The 27806-nt window shown below is 45.7% G+C and overlaps 1 protein-coding gene across 1 annotated transcript in view; it reads right to left on the bottom strand.

Moving 5' to 3' along the window:
• Positions 1-3728: 3728 nt before the first annotated feature.
• Positions 3729-27806, bottom strand: part of FAN1 (FANCD2 and FANCI associated nuclease 1) — a 31758-nt gene continuing 7680 nt past the window's right edge. Inside the window, exons 4-14 of the mRNA XM_073652905.1 lie at positions 20285-20486; positions 19952-20185; positions 19050-19181; positions 18799-18907; positions 16984-17103; positions 16221-16385; positions 13140-13305; positions 11107-11210; positions 10741-10935; positions 6116-6244; positions 3729-3941 (exon numbers count right to left, since the gene is read on the bottom strand). Of these exons, the coding sequence (XP_073509006.1) occupies positions 3804-3941; positions 6116-6244; positions 10741-10935; positions 11107-11210; positions 13140-13305; positions 16221-16385; positions 16984-17103; positions 18799-18907; positions 19050-19181; positions 19952-20185; positions 20285-20486 (1694 nt within the window). The 3' untranslated portion in view covers positions 3729-3803. The remainder of the gene's footprint in view (positions 3942-6115; positions 6245-10740; positions 10936-11106; positions 11211-13139; positions 13306-16220; positions 16386-16983; positions 17104-18798; positions 18908-19049; positions 19182-19951; positions 20186-20284; positions 20487-27806) is intronic.

Genomic DNA, 27806 nt, shown 5'->3' with positions numbered 1-27806 from the left:
TCTCTAATCTGCGCTGCTGTTAACCTGCGATTTCTGAGGCTGGTGACTCGGATAAACTTATCCTCAGAAGCAGAGGTGACTCTTGGTCTTCCTTTCCTGGGGGGTCCTCATGTGAGCCAGTTTCTTTGTAGCGCTTGATGGTTTTTGCAACTGCACTTGGGGACACTTTCAAAGTTTTCCCAATTTTTCGGACTGACTGACCTTCATTTCTTAAAGTAATGATGGCCACTAGTTTTTCTTTACTTAGCTGCTTTTTTCTTGCCATAATACAAATTCTAACAGTCTATTCAGTAGGACTATCAGCTGTGTATCCACCTGACTTCTGCACAACACAACGGATGGTCCCAACCCCATTTATAAGGCAAGAAATCCCACTTATTAAACCTGACAGGGCACACCTGTGAAGTGAAAACCATTTCTGGTGACTACCTCTTGAAGCTCATCAAGAGAATGCCAAGAGTGTGCAAAGCAGTCATCAAAGCAAAAGGTCGCTACTTTGAATAACCTAGAATATAAGACATATTTTCAGTTGTTTCACACTTTTTTGTTAAGTATATAATTCCACATGTGTTAATTCATAGTTTTGATGCCTTCAGTGTGAATGTACAATTTTCAGAGTCATGAAAATACAGAAAAATCTTTAAATGAGAAGGTGTGTCCAAACTTTTGGTCTGTACTGTAGATCTGTGTCCGGCCCATAGATCCTAATAGCTCATTTACATATTAAGAAAAATGTGTCTTATTCTCTGGAATAAGACATCGGATCGCAGATATCATTTTATTCAGCTGCTATGACCTACATGAATATATAGACTGCTTAGGAGGGTTGATCCTATTGACAGATTCCCTTTTAATAGTGCCAACACTTGTGTTTATCCTGTGCTAGAAAATTGGCATTTTTTTGTTATTCTTCCTTGTATAAAAATATAGACTCCGATGGCACTAGACATTAGGGCTCTTTCACACGTCAGTGTGTCCGGTATGTGTGGTGACAGTTTCCACACGTACTGAAGACACTGACACACGCAGACCCATTCAAATGAATGAGTCTGTGCACATGTCAGTGTGTTTTCACGGACCGTATGCTTCACACACGGGCATGTCCGTTTTTTTTCCGGATGCGCGGTCTGTCAAATGTCTTACGCTGAACACACACGGATGACATCCGTGTGTCATCATTGTGACACGTATCGGTGCCTGGGAAACTGTGTACAGTCAGCGCTGTTCCCATGCGCCCGATGCTGAACGCTGCCCTCATCATTGTTCCTTGCTCGCGCTGTGATCAGCACGAGGAAGATAGAATGTTGGGAGTAGTAGTGTCCCTGTGTAAAAAGAATAAAATCCTTATACTCACCTGTCCGGCTGTGTCCCCCACTGTAATCCTCTGACGCCGGCGAGAATGAGCCGCTCAAGCGAGTGGGGCCCTGCACTGAATGGAGGTCACGGAGTGACAGGACACCGCTCCTGAGCTCGGAGAAGCTCTAGGCACCGGCTCATTCTCCTCGGCGTCAGTGGATTACAGTGGGGGACATCTACGGACAGGTAACTGTATGGATTTTATTATTACACATTGACACTGCCGGAGCAGACACTACTACTCCTAACATTGTCCCTCTCTCGTGCTGATCACAGAGCGAGCAAGGAACAATGAATGATGAGGGCAGCTTTCAGCACCTGGCGCTGTTCCCAAGCATCAACTGTACACTGATTCCCAAGCGCCAGTACGTGTGATCTTGATGCGGGACACGGGCGGCACACGGTTGCCACACGTGTGACACACAGGCATCTCTGGTACCGGAAATATAGGGACGTGTGAAACCGCCCTTACATGGACAAAAGTATTGGCTACATCTGTAATGAGTAGATGGCCAAGTTCAACTTGACCAATAACCTTCTGTGACAAGTTATCAAGAATAGGCGTTCTCACTTAAGTGGAATAAGATAATTTAACATTGAACTATGCACAAGCCATTGTCTGATGTAATTTGACACTTTACTTCACAATTTTGTGTGACTCGACATTCGTGTGTTATTTTCTGAGCTGAGGTAAGCTTGGCCACATCTGGACCTCCACTGGAGCTTTTAGGACATTATTGACAATAATATGAACTTGGTTCCCCCCGTTTGCAACTCAAACAGCTTCTGTGAAGGCGTTCTACAAGATTTTGTCTGTGGGAATATTTGCCTATTCTCCAAAATTAATATCTGTCCTCAAATGGTTTTCTGAATGAAAGGGCCTAGCTCGCAATCTTTGTTCTTGTTCATCCAAAATGTGTTCGATGAGATTGAGATCAGTGCTATGTGTGGCCACTCAAGTTCTTCTACACTAAACTACCCCAACCGTGCCTTTATGGACCTTGCTTTGTGCACTGAGGGACAGTCATACTGGAACAAAGAAAATCCTTTTGTTTCCACAAAGTTGGAAGACAGTGTTGTCCAAAATGTCCTGGTAAGCACAGGCATTAAGATTCCCTTACAGTGGAGCTAACAGGCCCAAGCCAGCCTAACCCACTCCCTCAAAAAAAACAAAAAAAAAGCAAAAATTATACCTCCAACATCAAACTTTACCATTGGCACAATGCTGTTAAGCAGGTAATGTTCTCCTGGCATTTATCAAACCCAGACGACTCTTGTCTGTCAAATAGAGAAGTGTGAGTCATATACGTGCAAGGCAGAGACCGGTCACTCTAGAGAAGCGGGTGGGGAGAAGCCGATGGGGTCCCATCTGTCTGACTAGTCTCCAGAGCTGCTTGGTCCAAAGTGGCTTTTAGAGTATGTTCTTCTCTGAAATGCAGCAGCAGCGTTTCATAGTCAACCATACCTGGCTGAGATTGTACAGCCAGTGCCCGATACATGCTGCCCATGGATTAGACATCATGTATCAGCTGTCAGGTTCACTTTTGTACTATAGGTGGTTTGCAGCTCTGCAGTTATGACATCAGCAGAGCTCTGGTCACTTTTGGGCTATGCACCTCCACACTTAAAGATCCCATTGTGTAATTTTCCGTGGAGTTACTGTACTTCCTAATCACCTCTGCTTTTCCTTAACACCGGTGTTTCCCAAACTCCAGTCCTCACTGCCCCAACACGTCATGTTTTCAGGACTTTCTTAGTATTGCTCAGGTGATGGAATTATTATTAAAGGGCTCTGTTAGCACAGAATGACTGTTCAAACCAAGCACAGGAGCTTGGTGCATCAGGGCAGCCAATCATTTATATGCACCTTCCCACCTGCTTGTTTTCCCTCCAGCTCCTCCCTTCTCTGCTCTATGAAGTCACAGCTGTCAATCAAAGAAGAGGGGGGTGGAGATGGAGGGAAACCAAGCAGATGGGAAGGTGTATATAAATGATTGGCCCCGCCGTGAAGCACTGAGCTGCGGGACTTTATCAGCTCAGAATGACTGTTCAAACTGAATCCCTTTAAGGAATCAGAAACTTCCCTGAGGACGGGGTTTGGGAATCCTTGCTTAACACTGTTTGCAGAGGAGTGTGAAATATCTTCCTTCCTAAATACCTGTCATGTGCAGAAATGTTATTTACCGGCCATTATAGGGATGATCTGCAGGTGAACAGTGTTAAAATCATGTAGAAATGAGGGGCTATTCTACCTCCTGCGGACATTACACTCTATGGATTAGCTGCAGCTGGGTGTAGTCTGTGGGAGAAGAGCAACACTTTCTGCCTCCTAGTGGGAAAACACTATAGCCATAGTCACTCGGTGCCATAAATAAGAAAGGTACACTATTAAAGTTTATTTCTTTAAGAAGAGTAGTCGTTAATATACACGTTGTAGAACAGGGTAATCAGTTCAGTCTATTACTCTTGGCTCCTATGGCAACAACATGGCACACTTCTACATCCGCTCCCATCGTCCTCAGTTGATGCAACCAAACCATTTGCTTATGTGACAGGCGATCGTTGGGTCCCTTTACCTCCACCAGCTACAAGAGAAGGAGAAAATATTAATAAAGAATAAAGCAGATCTGTAACCCTCATTTTAATATACTGGGTCTTAAAAGCTCTTTATAGCCTCAGTTCACATTTATTAGTTGGCGTCAAAGACGCTGCTAGTGTTATCGGCCCAGTGCAGAGATCTGCGGCACTCCGGCTGCTGTGAGATTACAAATCCTAATCTGGTTGCTGTCATGCAATGCTGATAGTTGTAGTTTCACCACATCCAGAGAGCCGATCTAGCAGTACCATGAAACCACTGGACACTAAACTGTTCCTATTGGAAATTACAGGATCAGTTTCACAATGAAGGGGCCTTGTGTGGCCATGAATCCTCTAAAAAAGAAAAAAATTTCTCCAAGCTTGGATTGTGAAAAGCTGAAACTACACCCAACTTCTAAGTGATTTCCATCTTGTGCATTTATCTTCCCTGCACTGTGTAACGGGGGATCACAGGCCAATTCATCATTGTGTTTGAAGCAGTTTATGGCCATAAAATTATTTTTTTTGCATCTTAATCAAATCAGCGCCTTTTTTTTTGTTATTTTTACTTCGCCATTATGGGTGTAGATTTGGCTATCCAGATATTTTAGCCCAATTAATCATTTACTACTTTTCTTTAAATGTCACCTTTTTGCTCAGTTATATACCACTACAAAAAAACTAACATTTTGTTCTTTTGTGCAGGTGAAGACTAATATGCAATATTTTAAAGAATTGTATGACTTTACTATAAAATGCATAAAAAAAAAAATCTTTATATTTGAGCAAAACTTATCAACCCACCCGCACCATTTTGAAGACTTGGACACGGAAGCTGACAACATACACCACAAGACGAATCAGAAAAGTCATTTAAAAAACCTGAAAATTATGAATTTGCCCCATTGTCTTTTTTTTCAGAATTCATACTTAATACAGTCATATTAATGTTTAAATATTTGATTGTTCTGGAAGGGGTTATAATCCTGCTAGTGTGCACAAGGCCGAACAGTTCTTGACAATTACTCCTCCCTTGAGACGACACCCATCTAATAGTAGAATATAAAGTAGCAAAATGGACGGAAAAACCTGGTATCTCTATAGGGCATACCTTTTGAGGCCATGTTCACAGGTTCAGTATTTGATCAGTATTTTACATCAGTATTTGTAAGCCAAAACCAGGAGTGGAACAATCAGAGGAAAAGTATAATAGAAACACGTCACCACTTCTGTATTTATCACCCACTCCTGGTTTTAGCTTAGAAATACTGATCGTGGCCTAAAAAGTGAAACCTTCAAAAAGGTCCTAATTTAAATGACAGGATATGAGCAAGGATCCTGCTGTATGTGCATGCACTGTGATTAGCGCTGCCCACCAGACCACCTCTTACATCGGTGATTTTAGTGGTCTTTATTGCTCTATTATACTAGTGCTTGAACCATTTCATTACCTGATAAATATGGTTCCTGCTTATTATGTTTCCCACACTGCAAAATCAATAACTTGTATTTAATTGCAGCTAAACAAAAAAAAGGGAGGGTTGCAGATTTATGGGAAGAAGTACTAGCCATCCAAATGCTGCTGCTTTGCCTTGTCCCTTGCATTATTTATGGAGCTGTGGTTCTCATAGGTGCAGTATACGGTTATATACACTACACTGCCACCTGCTGGGCAGAATTATTCTGAATTAAAAAATGTATCAAAACCAGACTTAAAGGGAGTCTGTCACCACATTTGATAGATTCCCATTTTCCCACAAAATAAGCTCTGGAGGCAGAGTTACCTTCTGGGCAACATCCTTCCCATATCCTGGAAGAGGTCATTTATATAAAGTGATAAAGATGATTTCTCAACAACAAGACATCTGATATGAGACATACAGGTAGGACTGTTTTCAGCTGTCTATAACCTGTACGCCCAGATAAATAGGTTACATAGGTCAAAAAAGGTGACACATTCTCTGTAAAATGACCAAAGCTGCTAATTTACCAAAATTTGATTGGAAATGTAATTTCTTTCAAGACATCTCAAAATTAGCATTGTCTCAAATAATGATTGGGGAAATACAGGTTTACCAGACATAATAATATGCACTTGACACATTGCTGAAACACAGAAGCAGTCAGAGCAGTATCGCCCATCTGCTGCCATCGCTACCACATGCCACAAAGACCCACGTACCTTAACCATCTTCTTCTGAACGTTCCACACCACTAGATCAGGGAGACCTCCCCTACAATGACGAATGTCTCTTGACATTTTCCTGCATATTTCACTTAATATCGGTCCACCAAGACAGGACACCAGACCCTGCGAGGAAAGTGAGGGATTTCTTTTGAGACTAACACACTTGGTCTATATGTTTTAATATGCTTTAAAAAAAGAAAAAGACCCTTCACCAGGTCAAAAGTGAGTGGTTTGTGCTCTTATTTGCAGAGTATTTCCGTTTTCTTTTTTTTTCAAATCCGCCATACGGTTCCAGAGAAGTATGGGTCTCTTTATTTAGTACTAATATGTCTGGTCTTTAACAAGGGGGTGTCTGGCCACTTTTAAACTGGTGAAAGGTCCTCTTAAAATCTAACTTAAATTAAAGGGGTGGTCTGAAGACCAGCTAAATTTCATTCTAAATCCCTATCTATTTAGTGCCATAATCTAAGCTATTTTCTAATATACTTGTATTAAAAAATTCCCTACTGTTCACTAACTGTTGTTCTATTTATTTCCCAATTTCCTGTGTGATGACGCTTTGTTTGAGAGCCCCTGGTGCATGCTGGGATACTCAAAGCGTCATCAGAGCATAGAGGCAGAGGCTTCAGTCACTGTCAGCCCCTGTCCCTCCCTGAAACGAAGCGTCATCAGTGACTCGTTTCAGGACTTGTGCTCGTCCCTGTGATCTGCAGTGACAGCGTCCGCTCGGTTGTCGGCTCAGATCAGTAATCAGCCGGCAACAAAGCGGTGTCAGAATACCCGGCATGCAAGAGACTAGCACCACCCCCACTAGTGACATCACTAGTCTCCTGCATGCTGGGTATTCTGACATCATTCTATTGCTGGATGATTATTACTGATCTGAGCCAACAACAGAGCAGACACTGTCAGTGTGCAGATCGCACAGCTCGCAGGGAGACAGCAGAGAAGAGCACAGGCCCTGAAAGGAGTGTCACTGATGACGCTTCATTTCCGGGAGGGGGCAGGGGCTGTGACAGTGATCGCAGCCTCTGCCTCTGCTCTGATGACGCTTCATTTCCGGGAGGGGGCAGGGGCTGTAACAGTGATCGCAGCCTCTGCCTCTGCTCTGATGACACTTCATTTCCGGGAGGGGGTAGAGGCTGTGACAGTGATCGCAGCCTCTGCCCCTGCTCTGATGACGCTTCATTTCCGGGAGGGGGCAGGGGCTGTAACAGTGATCGCAGCCTCTGCCTCTGCTCTGATGACACTTCATTTCCGGGAGGGGGTAGAGGCTGTGACAGAGATCGCAGCCTCTGCCTCTGCTCTGATGACACTTCATTTCCGGGAGGGGGTAGAGGCTGTGACAGTGATCGTAGCCTCAGCCCCTGCTCTGATGACGCTTCATTTCCGGGAGGGGGCAGGGGCCGTGACAGCGATCGTATCCTCTGCCCCGCTCTGATGACGCTTCATTTCCGGGAGGGGGCAGGGGCCGTGACAGTGATCGCAGCCTCTGCCCCTGCTCTGATGATGCTTCATTTGAGTATCCTGGCATGCACTGGGATTCACAAGAAACAGGGAAAAAATAGAATAGATGTTAGACAGTGTAGCTAGGGAACAGTAGGGAATTTTAAATACAAGTACATTAGAAAATATCTTAGATTATGGCACTAAATAGACAGGGATTTAGAATGAAATTTAGTTAGACTTCAGACCACCCCTTTAATCATGTTAGCTTATTTACTAGGCTAACAAATATCACGTGGAGCATATGTCAACCTGTTAATAAACCCAACTAATGGATCCTTTGACACTAATGTATCTCCAAATTGCTAAAATACCTTTCTCTATTTACTACTGTCATATTCTGGAGCTGTGTATGACTCACGAGCTGAGAAGGTTGGAGACTGTGTACTATGATAATGATAATCAGCATGGATTCATGAAAAATAGGTCGTGTTTAACCAACATGTGGGGTTTTATGAGGAGGTAAGTGCAAGTCTGGATGTTGCTAATGAAGCGGATGTGATTTATCTGGACTTTGCAAAGGCATTTGATACTGTACCACATATCAGCCTTATACTGAAGCTACAGAAGCAAGGACTTGGGGGAACTATGTGCAGATGGGTAAGGAATTGGCTAAATGATAAGAAACAAAGAGTCGTCATAAATGGTACGTTCTCTAAATGGGATATAGTCAGCAGTGGGGTGCCGCAGGGATCTGAGCTAGGACCGATTCTTTTTAACCTCTTTATTAATGACCTTGGGGATGGGATTGAGAGTAAAGTGTCAGTTTTTGCTGATAACACAAAACTATGTAGGATATTAACCCCTTTTTCACCTGGAGCGTATTAGTACGCCCCAGGTCATCACCCCCGGTTCAGCGTGGGCTCCGGCATTCACTGACAGAGGCATTTAACATCACTGTGCCGGAAGTGCGGCATTAGCCCCACCCATCGGTGACCCTGTCACATGATTGCGGGTCACTGATGGGTTGGCATTACAACCCGGGGTCTGCAGTAGACCCCTGTGGTTGTCATGTCTCGATTGCTATGAGCACCACCCAGTGGTTGGCGCTCATAGCAAGTGAGTATTTCTGTTGCATACAAGCGATCTGCTCATCGCTTGTATACAGCAGAGGCAATCTGACAACTGCTGCTACTAGTCTCCTATGGAGACTATTGAAGCAAGCAGAAAGTGTAAAAAAAAAAGTTTTTAAAAATATAAAAAAAATATAAAAGTTTAAAGTTTAAATCACCCTCCTTTCGCTCCATTCAAAATAATAAAAAAAAAAACCCACATGCACATATTTGGTAGTTCAGAATCGCTCGATTTATCAATATAAAAAAAGAATCCGATCGGTAAACGGCGTAACGAGAAAAAAATTCTAAACGCCAGAATTACATTTTTGGAGTCGTCGCAACATTGCAATAAAATGCAATAATGGGTAATCAAAACATCGGATCTACCCCAAAATGGTATTAATAAAAACGTCAGCTCGACGCACAAAAAATAAGCCATCACCCAGCCCCAGATCCCGAAAAATGGAGACTCTACGGGTCTTGGAAAAAGGCACCATTTTTTTATTTTAGCAAACTTTGGATTTTTTTTACCACTTAAATAAAAAAGAACCTAAACATGTTTGGTGTCTACAAACTCGTAATGACCTGGAGAATAAGAATGGCAGGTCAGTTTTAGCATTCAGTTAACGTGGTAAAAAAAAAAAAAACTTTGGAATTGCATTTTTTTGCAATTTCACTGCACTTGGAATTTTTTTCCCCTTTTTCAGTACAAGATATGGTAAAACCAGTGACGGTGTTTAAAAGTACAACTCGTCCCGCAAAAAATAAGCCCTCACACGGCCATACTCTCCGAAAAATAAAAAGGCCATGGCTCTGGAAGAAGGGGAGCAAAAAATGAAAAACACAAAAATGGAAAATCCCAGCGTCGTTAAGGGGTTAAAATCTGATCTTGACATTACGATATTGCAGAATGATCTGGATAAGATGACTGAACACTTGGCAGATGAGGTTTAATGTAGATAAATGTAGAGTAATGCACTTAGGACGGAGTAATCCTATTGCCACATATACATTAAATAGGAGTATACTCGAGACTACAGAACAGGAGAAGGACTTGGATATTCTGGTTACAAGTAAGCTGAGCAGCAGTACTCAATGTCAAGCAGCAGCCGCAAAAGCAAACAAGATGTTAGGGTGTATAAAAAGATAAAATCCCGTGATCAGAACGTACTATTGCCCCTCACCCCACTGGTGAGGCCACATCTGGAATATGGGATCCAGTTTTGGGCTCCACATTTTAAAAAGTATATTTAGAAGTTAGAGTCAGTTCAAAGGCGGGCAACTAGATTATTACAAGGGATGGAAGGCCTCTCATATGATGATAGGTTGAAACAGTTGAGCTTGTTTAGCTTAGAAAAACGAAGCCTCAGAGATCTCATTTACATGTATAAATATATGTGTGGTCAGTACAAAGGTCTAGCACATGACTTATTCCTTCCAAAGACTATACTAAGGACCAGAGGGCACTCATTATGGGTGGAAGAAAGGCACCTAAACAGGAAAGGGTTCTTTACAGTCAGAGCAGTCAGACTGTGGAATGCCGACCACAAGAGGTAGTGATGGCCGACACTATAACAGCTTTCAAAAAAGGGCTGGAGGATTTCCTCGATACACATGACATTGTGGGTTACAGTTAAATTAGAAAAGATGTTACACTTATAGTAGTACATTTAATACGATAATAGTAATTACATAACTAGTATCATAATTAGGTTTGATCCAGGGTTCTAGGACTGATCGCCTTTTCTCGGGGTCAAGAAGGAATTTTTCCCCGTGACGCAAATTGGCTGAATGTGTCCTGGGGTTTTTGCCTTCTTCTGGATTGACAGATTTTGGCATAGGGATTTGAGTAATACAAAATATAAAACTAATTAAAAAATTATAAACTGGTCCATTTTTAATTGTAATAGTGCAGCAATAATAAAAATGGTAATAATACATTTGTGAGGCCTAGTCCCAGTAAGTTAGTGTAGTGTTAGTGTAGGGAGTACAATTGGGGGGAGGAAGGTTGAACTGGATGGACCTAGGACTTTATTCAGCCTATGTTACTCCCAGTACCTGGGCTTGTTGTAGAGAGGAGAACCGTTCCCAGCTCACTAGTGCTGCTGACTCTCCTAGATGGTTGCTCCACACATCTGCCATCATGTCATGCAGAATCTCAGTAGGAGAGTCCTGGAGCAGCTGGAGACGATTTTCTATGGCATCCATCCTATTCTCATAAAAACTGTCTGTGTAAAGATCCAGGGGAAAAGCCTGTAAGACAATGCACAACATATAAACACAATGCATGGCTGGGGTGATAATTCAGCCTCCAGTCACTGGCACAGAATACCCTCATCTGTAGGCACTATAGCTGGTAATAGCATATGGCAGCATCTGTACGCTTGTATGAGGTTCAGGAAAAAAACAAGTAGTCACATGTACCTGATAGGAGTTTCTGAAGACGTCATGGATACCCTCCATAAAGATTACATCCCACATGAACAAGCCATACAATGTGCTGAATGTGGATCCTTCTCCGTGTATCCCTGAAGAAGGACTAAACATTATTCTTTAGTTGTAATGTACACATAAAATAGTTTAATATTCATGAAAATGATGTATATCCTAAACTACTTCAGAATGGCACTTTAGAAGCCATTCTTTGCATAAATCAATAGAACAAGTAAATAAAAGAAATTTCATAGTATATCTCATTGAAGACATATGTTTAGTTTATTTGGTTATAATCCACTTCTTCCTAACCTCCTCTGCTTCCTGAACCCCTCACTCTGATTCTCAGCTCACTGATGGTTCAGATTACAGCTGCCTATAAAAGTCTATACAAACAAAAGAATACAGTAGCACGCTGTAAGCACCAAGATGTATGCAAACATTGAATGTATGAAATATGGACTGCATTACTGCTATATGGAACATACTTCTAAATTAAAAAAGTATTTAGGGCCCAAATTGGCCAATTCATGAGAGCCCACCAGCCAGAACAATGTGTATCTTTCTTTCTTTGATGGGACCCTAAACCTAACATTTATCAAACATGCCTCTCCCAGGCTAAAAAACTAAAAATTTGAAGGGTAGGTAAGATATAGCACTAATTAAAAACAGCCTTGGGTTGATGGAAGGAGTGCTCAACCAAATATGGAGGCAGTCACCATCTCCAGCAGTATACTACAAAAAACTGACCAGCACCTCACAACAGAACAAAGCAATTGTGAAAAGGTGCAAGCTGCCATGAATGCATAAAATGCAAACAAAACAATACAACAGCACTACTTATGTGCTAAGGTGTATGCAAACATTGAATATGTGAAATTTGGACTACATTACTGTTTATATAGAATATACTTAGAAAATGTAGATACCTAGCACTTTAACTGGTCAATTAATGAGAGCCCACCAGCCACGACAAAGCTGTCATGGCTGGTGGGCTTTGATAGGAAGCTAACCCTAATATTTATCAAACATCCCTCTCTCTTGTCTTTTGTAGTATAATATTGGAGATGGTGACTGCCTCCATATTTGGGTCCTCCCATCAGGTAAAAACTGTTTTTAAATTGGGGCTGGATCTTACCTGCCCTTTAAGTTTGCAGGCTCTTAGCCTGGGAGAGACATGTCTGATAAATATTAGGTTTAGGCTGCCATCAAAGAAAAGTATGCCTTGTCATGGCTGATGGACTCTCATGAATTGGCCAATTTATGTGCCTTTATTTTATAGGTATATTTTATATACCACTAATGCAGTACAAGTTTTTTATATATTCAATGTTTGCATACATCTTAGAGTGTTGCTGTATTCTTTTCTTTGTATATTATGCAGTCACAGCAGCCTGCTCCTGGTCACACTTGTTTTATTCTGTTTGGAGGTGTTGGTCAGTTTTTCGTAGTAAAGTCTACAGAGAAGGAAGAAAGGAGAGACAGAGACAGATCATGCTCCTGCTTTCCAGTAGGTGTTTAATCTCACCCCAGTGCTTGATTCACATCTACACTGTTCAGTAAATGCTTACAATCTCCTCTATGCTGTTGCTTCTAAACATGTAATACACAGACACATAACAGGATCCCTCATGTCTGTGTGTACATGCAGCTATTCTCCACCCACTAGATCAGAGATGACTGAAAATTAGAGATAGAAAATGGTGAAAATGCAGGCTTTAAGTCATATAATGGACAGAAATTGTTTTATTCTTTACATACACACACCTTAAATGTAAGGTACATGATGAGAACCAATAACTGTTATCTGAATGCCCTTCTGTATGTAGATGCGTCATGTTACACCACTTCTTAAATCTCTACCACATCGGTAGCAAAATCTGACATCTAGTCAATAGATAGCAGGCAACATGACTGTAAGGGACATGCTACCCATGTAATTTCAGAGAAAAATCCTTAATACTACATTTACTTATAAAATACAATAGAAGATAAGGCAGAAGATTTGTGTCATGTCAGCAGACCTTGGTCAAAGCCGAGCTCTCTGTAATGTGCCAATGCCAGCTCCTCCACCGAGCACATGACTGTAGAAAGAGATAGTTCATCTCCGTCCTCCTCCGTTATGTTCTCCATCAAGAACACAGATTTCCCCATACCAGTCTGCGGATACATCTTGCCTTTGATGGTTACCTGCTCATCAAAAATAAATTAACGTTTTCATTATTTATTTTATAAAAGTTGTACATTTATTATCAGACTATTCTCGTGTATAACGCCAACCCCAAATATCCAACTCAGATGACCTCCGGATGATGAGTGATTAAAAAAATTATCTAATTTGCACCTAAGCAGCTTGTAAACGACCTGACAGTCCAGCAGGAGCCGGCTCCACACCTCCCAGTGGTGACATCTCAGCATGGTGAGCAGTCAGCCGTCGCCGGCTCCACCCCTCCAGGTGGTGACATCTCAGCATGGTGAGCAGTCAGCCGTCGCCCGGATCCGCCCCTCCAGGTGGTGACATCTCAGCATGGTGAGCAGTCAGCCGCCGCCCGGATCCGCCCCTCCAGGTGGTGACATCTCAGCATGGTGAGCAGTCAGCCGCCGCCGGCTCCGCCCCTCCAGGTGGTGACATCTCAGCATGGTGAGCAGTCAGCCGCCGCCGGCTCCGCCCCTCCAGGTGGTGACATCTCAGCATGGTGAGCAGTCAGCCGCCGCCGGCTCCGCCCCTCCAGGTGGTGACATCTCAGCATGGTGAGCAGTCAGCCGCCGCCGGCTCCGCCCCTCCAGGTGGTGACATCTCAGCATGGTGAGCAGTCAGCCGCCGCCGGCTCCGCCCCTCCAGGTGGTGACATCTCAGCATGGTGAGCAGTCAGCCGTCGCCGGCTCCGCCCCTCCAGGTGGTGACATCTCAGCATGGTGAGCAGTCAGCCGTCGCCGGCTCCGCCCCTCCAGGTGGTGACATCTCAGCATGGTGAGCAGTCAGCCGCCGCCGGCTCCGCCCCTCCAGGTGGTGACATCTCAGCATGGTGAGCAGTCAGCCGTCGCCGGCTCCGCCCCTCCAGGTGGTGACATCTCAGCATGGTGAGCAGTCAGCCGTCGCCGGCTCCGCCCCTCCAGGTGGTGACATCTCAGCATGGTGAGCAGTCAGCCGTCGCCGGCTCCACCCCTCCAGGTGGTGACATCTCAGCATGGTGAGCAGTCAGCCGCCGCCCGGATCCGCCCCTCCAGGTGGTGACATCTCAGCATGGTGAGCAGTCAGCCGCTGCCGGCTCCGCCCCTCCAGGTGGTGACATCTCAGCATGGTGAGCAGTCAGCCGTCGCCGGCTCCGTACCTCCTGGTGGTGACATCTCAGCATGGTGAGCAGTCAGCCGTCGTCGGCTCCACCCCTCCAGGTGGTGACATCTCAGCATGGTGAGCAGTCAGCCGCCGCCGGCTCCGCCCCTCCAGGTGGTGACATCTCAGCATGGTGAGCAGTCAGCCGCCGCCCGGATCCGCCCCTCCAGGTGGTGACATCTCAGCATGGTGAGCAGTCAGCCGCCGCCGGCTCCGCCCCTCCAGGTGGTGACATCTCAGCATGGTGAGCAGTCAGCCGCCGCCGGCTCCGCCCCTCCAGGTGGTGACATCTCAGCATGGTGAGCAGTCAGCCGTCGCCGGCTCCGCCCCTCCAGGTGGTGACATCTCAGCATGGTGAGCAGTCAGCCGCCGCCGGCTCCGCCCCTCCAGGTGGTGACATCTCAGCATGGTGAGCAGTCAGCCGCCGCCGGCTCCGCCCCTCCAGGTGGTGACATCTCAGCATGGTGAGCAGTCAGCCGCCGCCGGCTCCGCCCCTCCAGGTGGTGACATCTCAGCATGGTGAGCAGTCAGCCGTCGCCGGCTCCGCCCCTCCAGGTGGTGACATCTCAGCATGGTGAGCAGTCAGCCGTCGCCGGCTCCGCCCCTCCAGGTGGTGACATCTCAGCATGGTGAGCAGTCAGCCGTCGCCGGCTCCGCCCCTCCAGGTGGTGACATCTCAGCATGGTGAGCAGTCAGCCGTCGCCCGGATCCACCCCTCCAGGTGGTGACATCTCAGCATGGTGAGCAGTCAGCCGTCGCCCGGATCCGCCCCTCCAGGTGGTGACATCTCAGCATGGTGAGCAATCAGCCGTCGCCCGGATCCGCCCCTCCAGGTGGTGACATCTCAGCATGGTGAGCAGTCAGCCGCCGCCGGCTCCGCCCCTCCAGGTGGTGACATCTCAGCATGGTGAGCAGTCAGCCGCCGCCGGCTCCGCCCCTCCAGGTGGTGACATCTCAGCATGGTGAGCAGTCAGCCGTCGTCGGCTCCGCCCCTCCAGGTGGTGACATCTCAGCATGGTGAGCAGTCAGCCGTCGTCGGCTCCGCCCCTCCAGGTGGTGACATCTCAGCATGGTGAGCAGTCAGCCGTCGCCGGCTCCGCCCCTCCAGGTGGTGACATCTCAGCATGGTGAGCAGTCAGCCGTCGCCGGCTCCACCCCTCCAGGTGGTGACATCTCAGCATGGTGAGCAGTCAGCCGTCGCCCGGATCCGCCCCTCCAGGTGGTGACATCTCAGCATGGTGAGCAATCAGCCGTCGCCCGGATCCGCCCCTCCAGGTGGTGACATCTCAGCATGGTGAGCAGTCAGCCGCCGCCGGCTCCGCCCCTCCAGGTGGTGACATCTCAGCATGGTGAGCAGTCAGCCGCCGCCGGCTCCGCCCCTCCAGGTGGTGACATCTCAGCATGGTGAGCAGTCAGCCGTCGCCGGCTCCGTACCTCCTGCTGGTGACATCTCAGCATGGTGAGCAGTCAGCCGTCGTCGGCTCCACCCCTCCAGGTGGTGACATCTCAGCATGGTGAGCAGTCAGCCGTCGTCGGCTCCACCCCTCCAGGTGGTGACATCTCAGCATGGTGAGCAGTCAGCCGTCGCCGGCTCCGTACCTCCTGGTGGTGACATCTCAGCATGGTGAGCAGTCAGCCGTCGTCGGCTCCACCCCTCCAGGTGGTGACATCTCAGCATGGTGAGCAGTCAGACATCAAGACCGGCTAGTTTTATAGAATTGACTTCTTCCCCACTATTCTGCCCCTCAAAAATGGTCTATGTCAAGCTCACATGTGTGACATCTTCTATATTGATCGCGGGAAGATTATTTAACATATTGCGAAACTTCTTGCAGCTTGGAGCGTCCCTCATTCTCACGGCTCGTTGGTACAGGGACAGCTGATGGCCTGTTCGCACACACGGATCTGACAAGCCCTTCAAAATATAGGTGATTGCCTAAAAACAATACAAAGATAGGAGTACAGCAATTATAACTCAATAATACCCACAACATACACAGACTTACATTACTTTCGCCAGGGTTCTTATTCACATCTAACGTTAAAGAACCTGGCTGGCTCCTAGATTTGTGTGGTTCACAGTGCAGCCACTTCTGGGGTTACATGGTATTATTCCCTAAATCAACAAGCTTCCCAAAACTGCTGATCACAGCTACACAATGTGCTTTATCTGCCTGGCATAATGGATGCACAGTGCCACCTCTGACAGCATACTATCTATGAGGCCTGCATGCGATGCGCCCTGTACAGTGCTGGGCAGCCGTACGTGCACAATTAAAAAGAAGCAGCACATACAGATATAATGAATTTCAGCTTGTTCAGCAGTTTCCAGTTAAATCGACTGGAGATGAGAGAGCATTACATTATTTGTATGGCTTAATACATAATGGATCATGAGATGGAGGTACTGTCGGGATCGTGTATTTACTATTAGTCTCCAGTATTTGAACATTGAAGGTCCAAGGGTGACAGCTAGGATCCATAATTACACGAGTATATAATGCCAGTATATAGCACAAGTATACAGTAGTTACTTTCTGTGTGAGCTTCAGATGCTGATGCAAATTCAGTACAAGTCGATCCCACCAGCGCCCCCTACTGTCTGAGCAGTAAACATTTTGGGACAAAAGTGTTTGTAGTAACTGAACAGCTTCCTGCAACACAAAAAATATAGGGAAAAAGTTACACAGGTTTCATACTAATCATAGGCAAATTGTCTCTAATTTCCTAGAGGAGTATGCATGGCTTATAAGTCTCCTCACTCTGACATCCCAGGCCTGGCTTGTCACTCTACACAAGGAGAAACCTTACCCCTTATAACCCATACTAGGCATATGTAATTTCTAGTTACATAATTAAAGGGTACGTCCTAAGATTGGAAGTTATTCCCTATAGGCCTATACTATGGTTAAAGGGTAACTTCATGATTGCTAGGGTTACAACCGCTGGTACTCCCACCGATCCCGAGAATGGACCTGAGCATGTGCACCTCCACTCTATTAATTCTCCATGGGACCACTGCAGATCACCGAGCGCTGCCCCCAGCTGTCTCTGGGACTCCCACTGAAAATGAATGAAGCGAAGGTGCACATGCTCCTCTCTCAGCATCGGTGGGGTTTCCAGCGGTCGGACCCCCTGCGATTGGGAAGTTATCCCCTATCTTATGTTTAGGTGGTAAATTCTAATCTTGGAGCATACCAGCTACACGCCATTTTAGTTACGTATTTTCTCTATTCTGAAGTGGTTATGCAGGACTAGAATACATTGGCTACTGATTTTTGAAGTTTTAAAGTTTCCCACAGACTGGATGAGGACAATATCGCCCTGCATGCAGCATTGTTTTTTCCAATCAGAGCAATGGACACCAGTCAGCTGCCTTACTACTGGCAAGAGAGGAAAGTGTGTCCGTCCTCATAGCTCTGCTCTTAAAAGAGGCTTGAGAAACGGAGGAAGGGGCAAAGGCAAAAGCAAGACCAGACTGCCGCACAAGAAGATTCCCGGACAATTCTTCTCCCATCTCTTCTGCCGACAGTCAATTATCCTTTGGATTAAAAAACAGGAACAGGAGGGGAGACCATAAATCACTGAACACTGGACCTAAGGATGATCCGTGTGAGATCCTTTATTTCCCTACCCAATTATAGACTTGAATGGGCGAGTGTCACTCAACACACAGAAAAAAATACTGCACAGATTCCGACCATTGAAAAATAATTAAAAAAAAACAAAAATCGCTCATCTGCACTGCTCTATAGAATTCCATTGGTCGGAGTGTTGTCTGGTTTTCCAGAGACAGCACTCGGACTGCAAATCCTCTCATGTGAACCTGCCCTTAGGGAGCATGCACACATCCGTGCCAATGTCGGTTTGTCGCCCGATTTCATATCGGACAGCACACAGGCTCACTGACTACGTCCTATTCTGATCCTGAACATCACATCTCTATAGGATATGCCCTGAGTGTTTTCTTGGATCCCTGATTTTCACAGATGAGTGAATAGACAAGTGACGTGCTTTGGATCTGACTGATGTCCGATAAAATAAAAAACAAAACAAAACAAAAAAAAACAGCACTCAGACATTACACTCCCTTAGGGCACAGTCAAACGTCTATACAAATCGGATTGAGATCAGAGCGCAGTGCACGGACTGGCCGGCGGCTCTCCTGACCCGAGCGGGACAGCGGCATAGAAGTACATGAACCGGTCATGCTCAGGACGGAAGAGCCACCGGCCAGACCGTGCATGGCATTCCGACCTCGGTCTGATTTAGATGGTCGTCTGCGCCCTAAGAGTCACAAGATCAGACCAAGTGACAGACTCAGGGTTAAACATCATAGAAACTCATACCTCATAATGATGCAATCTCTGCAGGATTTCTACTCCTCGTGATAGGATTCTTGTATACACCCAGCCGACAGTAAAGCAGCGCAGGTACAATGGCAGCTCTGTGTGGTACCTATAGAATGAACACATGGAAGGTCTATCACATAACAGACTGAATACAGTAACGGTCCCTGCCTGGAATACAGACACAGCTCAGGGTGAAGAGACACATACAGAACGTGTATAACCCTGCAGCCCATACCGATCCCACATACCGTAAGCTGCGCTCATTCTTCAGCTGATCCCAGTCCTCTCTGGCGCTTTCAAACATCAAATGTGCTTCTTTCCAGTGCCCATTGGTCATAGTGACGACAATATCTACCAGCTTGTGCATTGCAGATTCGTATCTATGGAAAGCCAGAATACACTGGTATATTATACTGCAAAAACAAGATGCCGAAATCGCTCTCTACATTTCTATATACAGGATTGTAACTCCCCAAGAGAAGAACCTATAACATATTTGGGAACATGTTAAAGACCATTTCAGCTATAATGTGTCACAATATGGCAGTAGAAGAAATAAAACAACATTTCTCATTCATTAAATCCCCTCTTACTTCATGGGAGATGTACATAATGTCTTCTGCCAGTCTTTATACATGGGCCAACAGCAATGGTGTGGTGTGCTGGCACCTGAATCCTGCATCAAGCACCTGGCCAAGCGGGTGATGCCAGCATGTGACTGCCGTGGCCTGTCTGCAGCATGCGTTGCCTTCTATTCTGAGCCTCGGGCAAAATTCTCTATGTCTTGATTTGGTGCAAGCCTTTTCTAATGATCTACTGAACAATATCATTAAAGGGGTTGTCTGGTGAAACTTTAACCCCGTCAGGATAGAGCAGCAGTGTGCATGCTCAACCGATGCTGCACTCATTCTCTCCTGGGCTGCCCTGCGCTGGTTTCGGCTTTTTCCAACAGCCCCATAAAGAATGAATGTAGCGGTGATTGTGTGTCTGACTTGCCACTACATTTTGCAATGGGGATAAAAGTTACTTGATTGGATCGGGTCCAGGCAATGAACACCCACCAATCATCACTGGACAACCCCTTTAACTTTTTATATACGGCCACCTATGAAATCATGGTGGCCGTCTGCTCATTAATGGCAGTTGTTACCTTATAAGATCTTCTCGGTCCTGGAATATCCTAGTACTCCTCTGTACGGTGTACTGTGGGAATGTCATGCGCCCCATGTTAACCATGAGGACGGTGGAGAGCAATGCCTGACCTCCACTAGCAGCTTCTTCTACCTCCATAGACTCGGTCAAAGAGAACAAGAGCAGAACTCTAGAGAATACCGCCCTGGGACCTGTGCAGACCCGGACCGCCCTCCCGGCAGCATCCTTTGCTCTGTAATTAAGAAAACAAGACAAAAGAACATATAAAATGGTAAATGTACAAAAACAAACGAGGGACTTGTTTTTACAATGAAACGATACAAGTACTTACTTTTTAAGAATGGAAGCACCAATGCTAGACCGATTCTTGCTCATGCTGAAGATTGAACGTTGTCTGGAAAGCTTTAGGAATTCTTCCATGAGTTGCTGCTTTTGGGCATTAGGATTCGCAAAGTGAAAAGACTTTGCCAAATTCTTTAGCTCGGGTGCAGAGAGAAGATCGAGTGCTTCAGAAATCTCCTCCAAGTCACTGTCTACAGAGAAAACAAATGAAGTAAAGCGAAGGTGAAAAAATGCACAAGTTTAATGGAAACTCAAGATAAAAAAAAAAAAGTTTCCCATTGTAATTACTCTTCTAGATCCCTCAATTAGTCTCAATTTGAATTACTTGTAACCTATGCAGTGTACAGAAGGTAAGGTATGTTTTAATGAAGACTTTATTTAAGGAAAAAATGTTAACAGGGTCGTCTACTACTGGACATCCCCTTTTAAATGACCTTCACATGCCGCATAAGATAAAAATAAAGCATACCTACGTCCCGCGTTACCTGGAACGCTCAGGTCATTGTTTAAGTGGTATGACAAGTCTCGTTACAGGGTCAATACTGACTTTTAATATTGCTGCTTTCAATAGGTGGCACTAGAGTTCAAGTCCTCTTCCTCTCTGAAGAGGCAATTTGCATATTTAATTTCCCAGAGGAGCATTTAATGGCCTATAAGTCTCCTTACACTGGCATGTCAGGCATTTCACTCTCCAAAAAGTAGAGACATCACCTCTTAGACCTTTATGTCACACGAATACTGCAGTCAATCAATGTCAAAGAAGATTAGAAAAATGCTATGATTAAAGTAAAAGTGAAAGTGCCTAAATAAGTCCAGCATAATCAATGTTACATGCTTATTTCACCATAATTATATTAAGATTTGGAGGCTGAGGCGAAACGGTGTCGTCAGGGTGGTAGCCGGGTCAGCTACAGATCATAATCTCTATTAAGTGGAAACTTCATTACATCACTAATGTTTGTGCATTACTTTGATCTCCCTTTCAAACCTTAATATACACAGCTCAAAAAAATAAAGGGAACACTCAAATAACACATCCTAGATCTGAATGAATGAAATATTCTCATTGAATACTTTTTTCTGTACAAAGTTGAATGTGCTGACAACAAAATCACACAAAAATCATCAATGGAAATCAAATTTATTAACCAATGGAGGCCTGGATTTGGAGTCACCCCCAAAATTAAAGTGGAAAAACACACTACAGGCTGATCCAACTTTGATGTAATGTCCTTAAAACAAGTCAGAATGAGGCTCAGTATTGTGTGTGGCCTCCACGTGCCTTTATGACCTCCCTACAACGCCTGGGCATGCTCCTGATGAGGTTGCAGATGGTCTCCTGTGGGATCTCCTACCAGACCTGGACTAAAGCATCCGCCAACTCCTGGACAGTCTGTGGTGCAACGTGACGTTGGTGGATGGAGTGAGACATGATGTCCCAGATGTACTCAATCGGATTCAGGTCTGGGGAACGGTCGGGCCAGTCCATAGCTTCAATGCCTTCATCTTGCAGGAACTGCTGACACACTCCAACCACATGAGGTCTGGCATTGTCCTGCATTAGGAGGAACCCAGGGCCAACCGCACCAGCATATGGTCTCACAAGGGGTCTGAGGATCTCATCTCGGTACCTAATGGCAGTCAGGCTACCTCTGGCGAACACATTGAGGGCTGTGCGGCCCTCCAAAGAAACGCCATCCCACACCATTACTGACCCACTGCCAAACCGGTCGTGCTGAAGGATGTTGCAGGCAGCAGATCGCTCTACACAGAGTCTCTAGACTCTGTCACGTCTGTCACATGTGCTCAGTGTGAACCTGCTTTCATCTGTGAAGAGCACAGTGGTGACTTTGCCAATCCTGGTGTTCTGCGGTAAATGCCAAGCGTCCTGCACGGTGTTGGGCTGTGAGCACAACCCCCATCTGTGGACGTCGGGCCTTCATACCACCCTCATGGAGTCGGTTTCTAACCGTTTGTGCAGACACATGCACATTTGTGGCCTGCTGGAGGTCATTTTGCAGGGCTGTGGCAGTACTCCTCCTGTTCCTCCTTGCATAAAGGCGGAGGTAGCAGTCCTGCTGCTGGGTTGTTGCCCTCCTACGGCCCCCTCCACGTCTCCTGGTGTACTGGCCTGTCTCCTGGTAGCGCCTCCAGCCTCTGGACACTACGCTGACAGACACAGCAAACCTTCTTGCCACAGCTCGCATTGATGTGCCATCCTGGAGGAGATCCCACAGGAGACCATTCGCAACCTCATCAGGATCATGCCCAGGCATGTAGGGAGGTCATACAGGCACGTGGAGGCCACACACAATACTGAGCCTCATTTTGACTTGTTTTAAGGACATTACATCAAAGTTGGATCAGCCTGTAGTGTGTTTTTCCACTTTAATTTTCGGGTTGACTCCAAATCCAGGCCTCCACTGGTTAATAAATTTGATTTCCATTGATGATTTTTGTGTGATTTTGTTGTCAGCACATTCAACTTTGTACAGAACAAAGTATTCAATGAGAATATTTCATTCATTCAGATCTAGGATGTGTTATTTGAGTGTTCCCTTTATTTTTTTGAGCAGTGTAATTATGGTGGAATAAGCATATAATATTGATTATGCTGGACTTATTTATGCACTTGCACTTTTACTTTAATCATAGCATTTTTCTAATCTTCTTTATACAAGCTAGCACCATGCACTTTACATATCTATAGTTGTATCAATTTTGGGAAAGTTATTTGTACTATGTATATATATAAGGTAATCTGTTTAGCAACTATTTGCTACAATTGATACCATCTGCTTAATTTTAATTTTTCTGTTTTTATATTTCCTATTATAATAAAATTTACATTTTAACCTACCTTTTTGATGCCTTAATGAATGGAGACATCCTGTTCTCTGTTAGTATGTTTTGTATCTAATCCTAGAGGCTAATCATATTCTAGTGACACTTTGTACTAATTTACATCACAGGAGAGGCTGGGGGCATACTCATCCCAAAAAGGGCTGGGGCTGCTGCTGCTATGGTCGTCATCGGTGGGATTGGAGCACAGAGTGCGCTGACTTTGTCACGAGGAATTAAATGGCCGAGCACTGCGGTCCTCTGGAATCTGCCCGGGGCAGGAGAAAAGGACATCATGGGCAGTTTACAGGGGTGGGGGTTTCCCACCCCTGGTTTACACCATGCTTGGTTACACAAAAACTGCTGTGCGGCCTTACCCATGTAATCTCTAATCTTTACTGACATAGGCATAGTTAGAAAACAGCAAAAGAAAAATCTGATAAATGCTTTACATTATTTGTGCAGTGTATATTATGTTCTATATGTACTTTTATCCTCATAAATGTGCCCCTTCTCAAGTTACAAAAGATGATACTCTAATTCAATCATTCATTGTTTTAAATAGATATTCCAAAAATCATTTTCACACTATCTATAATATAACGAGGGATGCGTGTCTCTCTCTGAAGCCTTTATAGACTGCGCATGAGCGACGCGTAGTCTGGCTCCAGACAGAAGACAGCATCCAGCCGTTACAGGTAAGAGGAGTGTATGGCACCGGAGATCACAGTATGCGTAGACACTGAACGCATACCACGATCTCCGGCGCCATACTTACATACTTACCTGACCGGGAGGAGTGTTGCCGCGGCGCCTCTCTTCACCGGAGACCGGGGCAGGAGTGAGGCGTCGGATCAGCGCATGGGCATAGCGCTATCCAGCACCATTTTACCGAAGACACATTTGCAGTGTGTCGTCAGCAAAATGGCGCCGGACAGCGCCGTGCTCTGGCGACGCACTCCTCCTCAGGCCTCTGGCAGAGAAGGAACCAGCAGTGCTGGAGCACAGGGAACAAAGATGAGTAAAAGTGGTTATTTTTTTGTATGTGTGTACAGCGTGAAAGGGATGAGGGGGCCACACATACCAGGATTGGTGGGTGAGGGGGCCACACATACCAGGATTGGGGGGTGAGGGGAACCACACATACCAGGATTGGGGGGTGAGGGGAACCACACATACCAGGATTGGGGGGTGAGGGGAACCACACATACCAGGATTGGGGGGTGAGGGGTACCACACATACCAGGATTGGGGGGTGAGGGGTACCACACATACCAGGATTGGGGGGTGAGGGGTGCCATGCATACCAGGATAGGATGGTGGGCACAGGATGGGGGCAGCGCAAATACCAGGAGGGGGGCAGCACATAACAGCATGGGAGACCATATACCAATAAAAATGCTCACCACCCGGGCGTAGAACGGGTTCAATAGCTAGTTAGCTTTAAAAGTAATTTAATGACTGTTGAGGGAAATTCAGTGTTTCTTGCATACACAAAAATACATTTTCACCATTTTTTCCCTATGTATCAGAAGGATCAGAATCAGTCTCCTTCTCCCTCTGGCAGCTGACGTATAGTCGCATCTTACTTGTAAATTTAGTCTTTTTAGTTGTACTGTCATGTTATGGCAAAGGTTCTGCTCTTTCCCTGACATACAGGATAGTAAGCATTTTCTATTGGCTGCCTTGAAGCGAACGGAGGTTCTCTGTGGAGAGATTTATCTGACGGACAGTGTGTCCACCAGCACTCAGTTCATTAAAGAGGACCTGTTACAGGCCAAAATTGGTCAGTTTTTGTTGCCATTTCATTCCTGCTGTCTCCTGAGTACTTCAGGTTTTTTTTATTTACCTGCCATAAGGTTGCAGATATAGGAGCCTTTTTTATGGTTTTTACCAAGGGGATGGTGCTCACAGAGTAATATGCAGCGCTAAAGACCCGCCCCTGAGGAATCCTGGGAGCAACACCCCCTTGGTAAAGACCAGAAAAATTTGCACTAAATAACAAGGCCCATATCTCTGGATGGCGGATTTTAAAAGAACAAAAACGTCAAACTCTGGGGAGCAGCAAGAATAAAATAATAACAAAAACTGGTCTCTTCTGACCGGTGACAGGTCCTCTTACTGTGGATGTACACATTGCTATACCCTATGAACACCAGATGGCCTCTGCCAATGTATAGAAAACTCATAATCGCTTTCTTCATATAAAGAGTTTGTCTTTTTGAGGCATGACAGCAACCATCTCTGAATCACTCCTTCCTCTTACAGACATTAGTTCCTTACATGATGCAGATGTTGCTGCCACTTTATACAACACCACAACAGCTGCAGCTCTCGATTTGGTCGCCCCTTTCACACATACTAAAGCTCGCACAATCAATAATCAAACCCTGGCACACTAACCTGACTAAAGAACTGAGGCGGGCCTCCAGGGTTGCTGAGCATAGATGGAAAAGGTCCCACTCCATTGAGCACTTCATCGCATTCAAACAGTCCCTCACTACCTTCAAGTCCACACTCACTGCAGCAAAACAAACATACTTTGCATCTCTCATATCTTTCCTGTCTCACAACCCCAAACAACTATTCAACATCTTCAATTCTCTCCTCCGTCCCCCAGTGCCTCCTCCCGCTCCTCTTATTTCAGCCGAAGACTTGGTGTCAATCTTCTGCTTGAAGAATGAGGCAATCAGACAAAGCTTTTGCCTAAAGCCCCCACAGCCCCTCATCACACCTACTCAACCCTCCTCCTCCAAAACCACCTTCTCCACCATTAAGGAAGATCAACTTTCCTCTTTACTCTCCAAATCACACCTCACCACCTGCAAACTTGACCCAATTCCGTCCCACCTCATCCCAAACCTTACCACTATCTTCATCCCAGCCCTAGCCCACCTCTTCAACCTGTCACTAATAACTGGTGTCTTCCCCTCATGCTTCAAACATGCCTCAATCACACCCATCCTCAAAAAGCCCTCCCTTGACCCATCCTCTCTGACTAGCTATCGTCCCATATCACTTCTCCCCTATGCCTCAAAACTACTGGAATAACACGTCCATTCTGAGCTGTCCTCCCACATCTCCTCCTGTTCCCTCTTCGACCGCCTACAATCTGGTTTCCGACCGCACCATTCTACTGAAACTGCACTAACCAAAGTCACCAAAGACCTACTAACCGCCAAATCTAAGCGACACTACTCCATCCTCCTAGACCTGTCATCTGCCTTCGACACAGTGGACCATTCCCTCTTACTACAGACTCTCGCATCTCTCGGCATCACAGACGTGGCCCTATCCTGGATCTCCTCATACCTAACAGACAGGACATTCAGTGTCTCCCACTCACACACCACCTCCTCATCACGCCCCCGATCTGTCGGTGTCCCCCAAGGTTCAGTTCTAGGACCCCTGCTCTTCTCCATCTACACCTTCGGCCTGGGACAGCTCATAGAGTCCCACGGATTTCATTATCACCTCTATGCTGATGACACTCAGATCTACCTCTCTGGACCCGATATCACCTCCTTACTAACCAAAATCCCACAATGTCTTTCCGCTATTTCATCCTTCTTCTCTGCTAGATTTCTAAAATTTAACATGGACAAAACAGAATTCATCATCTTTCCGCCATCTCATTCACCGCCCCCAAAGGACCTATCTATCAACGTCAATGGCTGTCCACTCTCCCCAGTCCTTCAAGCTTGCTGCCTTGGGGTAACCCTGGACTCTGAACTCTCCTTCAAACCACATATCCAAGCCCTTTCCACTTCCTGCCGACTCCAACTCAAAAATATCTCCCGATTCAGCACATTCCTCAACCATGAATCCGCAAAAACACTAGTTCACGCCCTCATCATCTCCCGCTTTGACTACTGCAACCTCCTGCTCTGTGGCCTACCTTCCAACACTCCCGCACCCCGCCAATCCATCCTAAACTCTGCTGCCCGACTAATCCACCTGTCCCCCCGCTATTCCCCGGCCTCTCCTCTCTGCCAATTTCTTCACTGGCTCCCCATTGCTCAGAGACTCCAGTTCAAAACCCTAACCATGACATACAAAGCCATTCACAACCTATCTCCTCCATATATCTCTGACCTAGTCTCCCGTTACATACCCGCACGCAACCTCCGATCCTCACAAGATCTCCTTCTCTACTCCCCTCTTATCTCCTCCTCCCACAATCGCATACAAGATTTTTCCCATGCTTCCCCCCTACTCTGGAACTCTCTACCCCAGCACATCAGACTCTCGTCGACCGTGGAAACCTTCAAAAGGAGCCTGAAGACCGACCTCTTCCGACAAGCCTACAACCTGCAGTAACCACTGCTGCACGACCAGCCCTACCCTCACCTACTGTATCCTCACCCATCCCTTGTAGACTGTGAACCCTCGCGGGCAGGGTCCTCGCTCCTCCTGTACCAGTCGCTGTCACATTGTGTTCAAGATTATTGTAATTGTTCTTGTATGTATACCCCTTTTTCACATGTAAAGTGCCATGGAATAAATGGCGCTATAATAATAAATAATAAACCATCGTGGTGAAACTACTATGGCCCCATCAAGTCACATACATGTCACTGTCATATGTAAAAACTTTTCACACAAGCAGTGAGTTTAGAAGAAATGGAGACAGTCTCATATAACCGCCTATAGACAGAAAATAACACCAC

Source organism: Phyllobates terribilis, unplaced genomic scaffold (assembly GCF_046119375.1).
Source record: "Phyllobates terribilis strain yellow unplaced genomic scaffold, ASM4611937v1 Scaffold_11__3_contigs__length_659146591, whole genome shotgun sequence".
Classification (NCBI taxonomy): Eukaryota; Metazoa; Chordata; class Amphibia; order Anura; family Dendrobatidae; genus Phyllobates; species Phyllobates terribilis.
The sequence above is the reverse complement of the archived record's forward strand: the minus strand, read 5'-3'. Positions and strand labels throughout refer to the sequence as shown.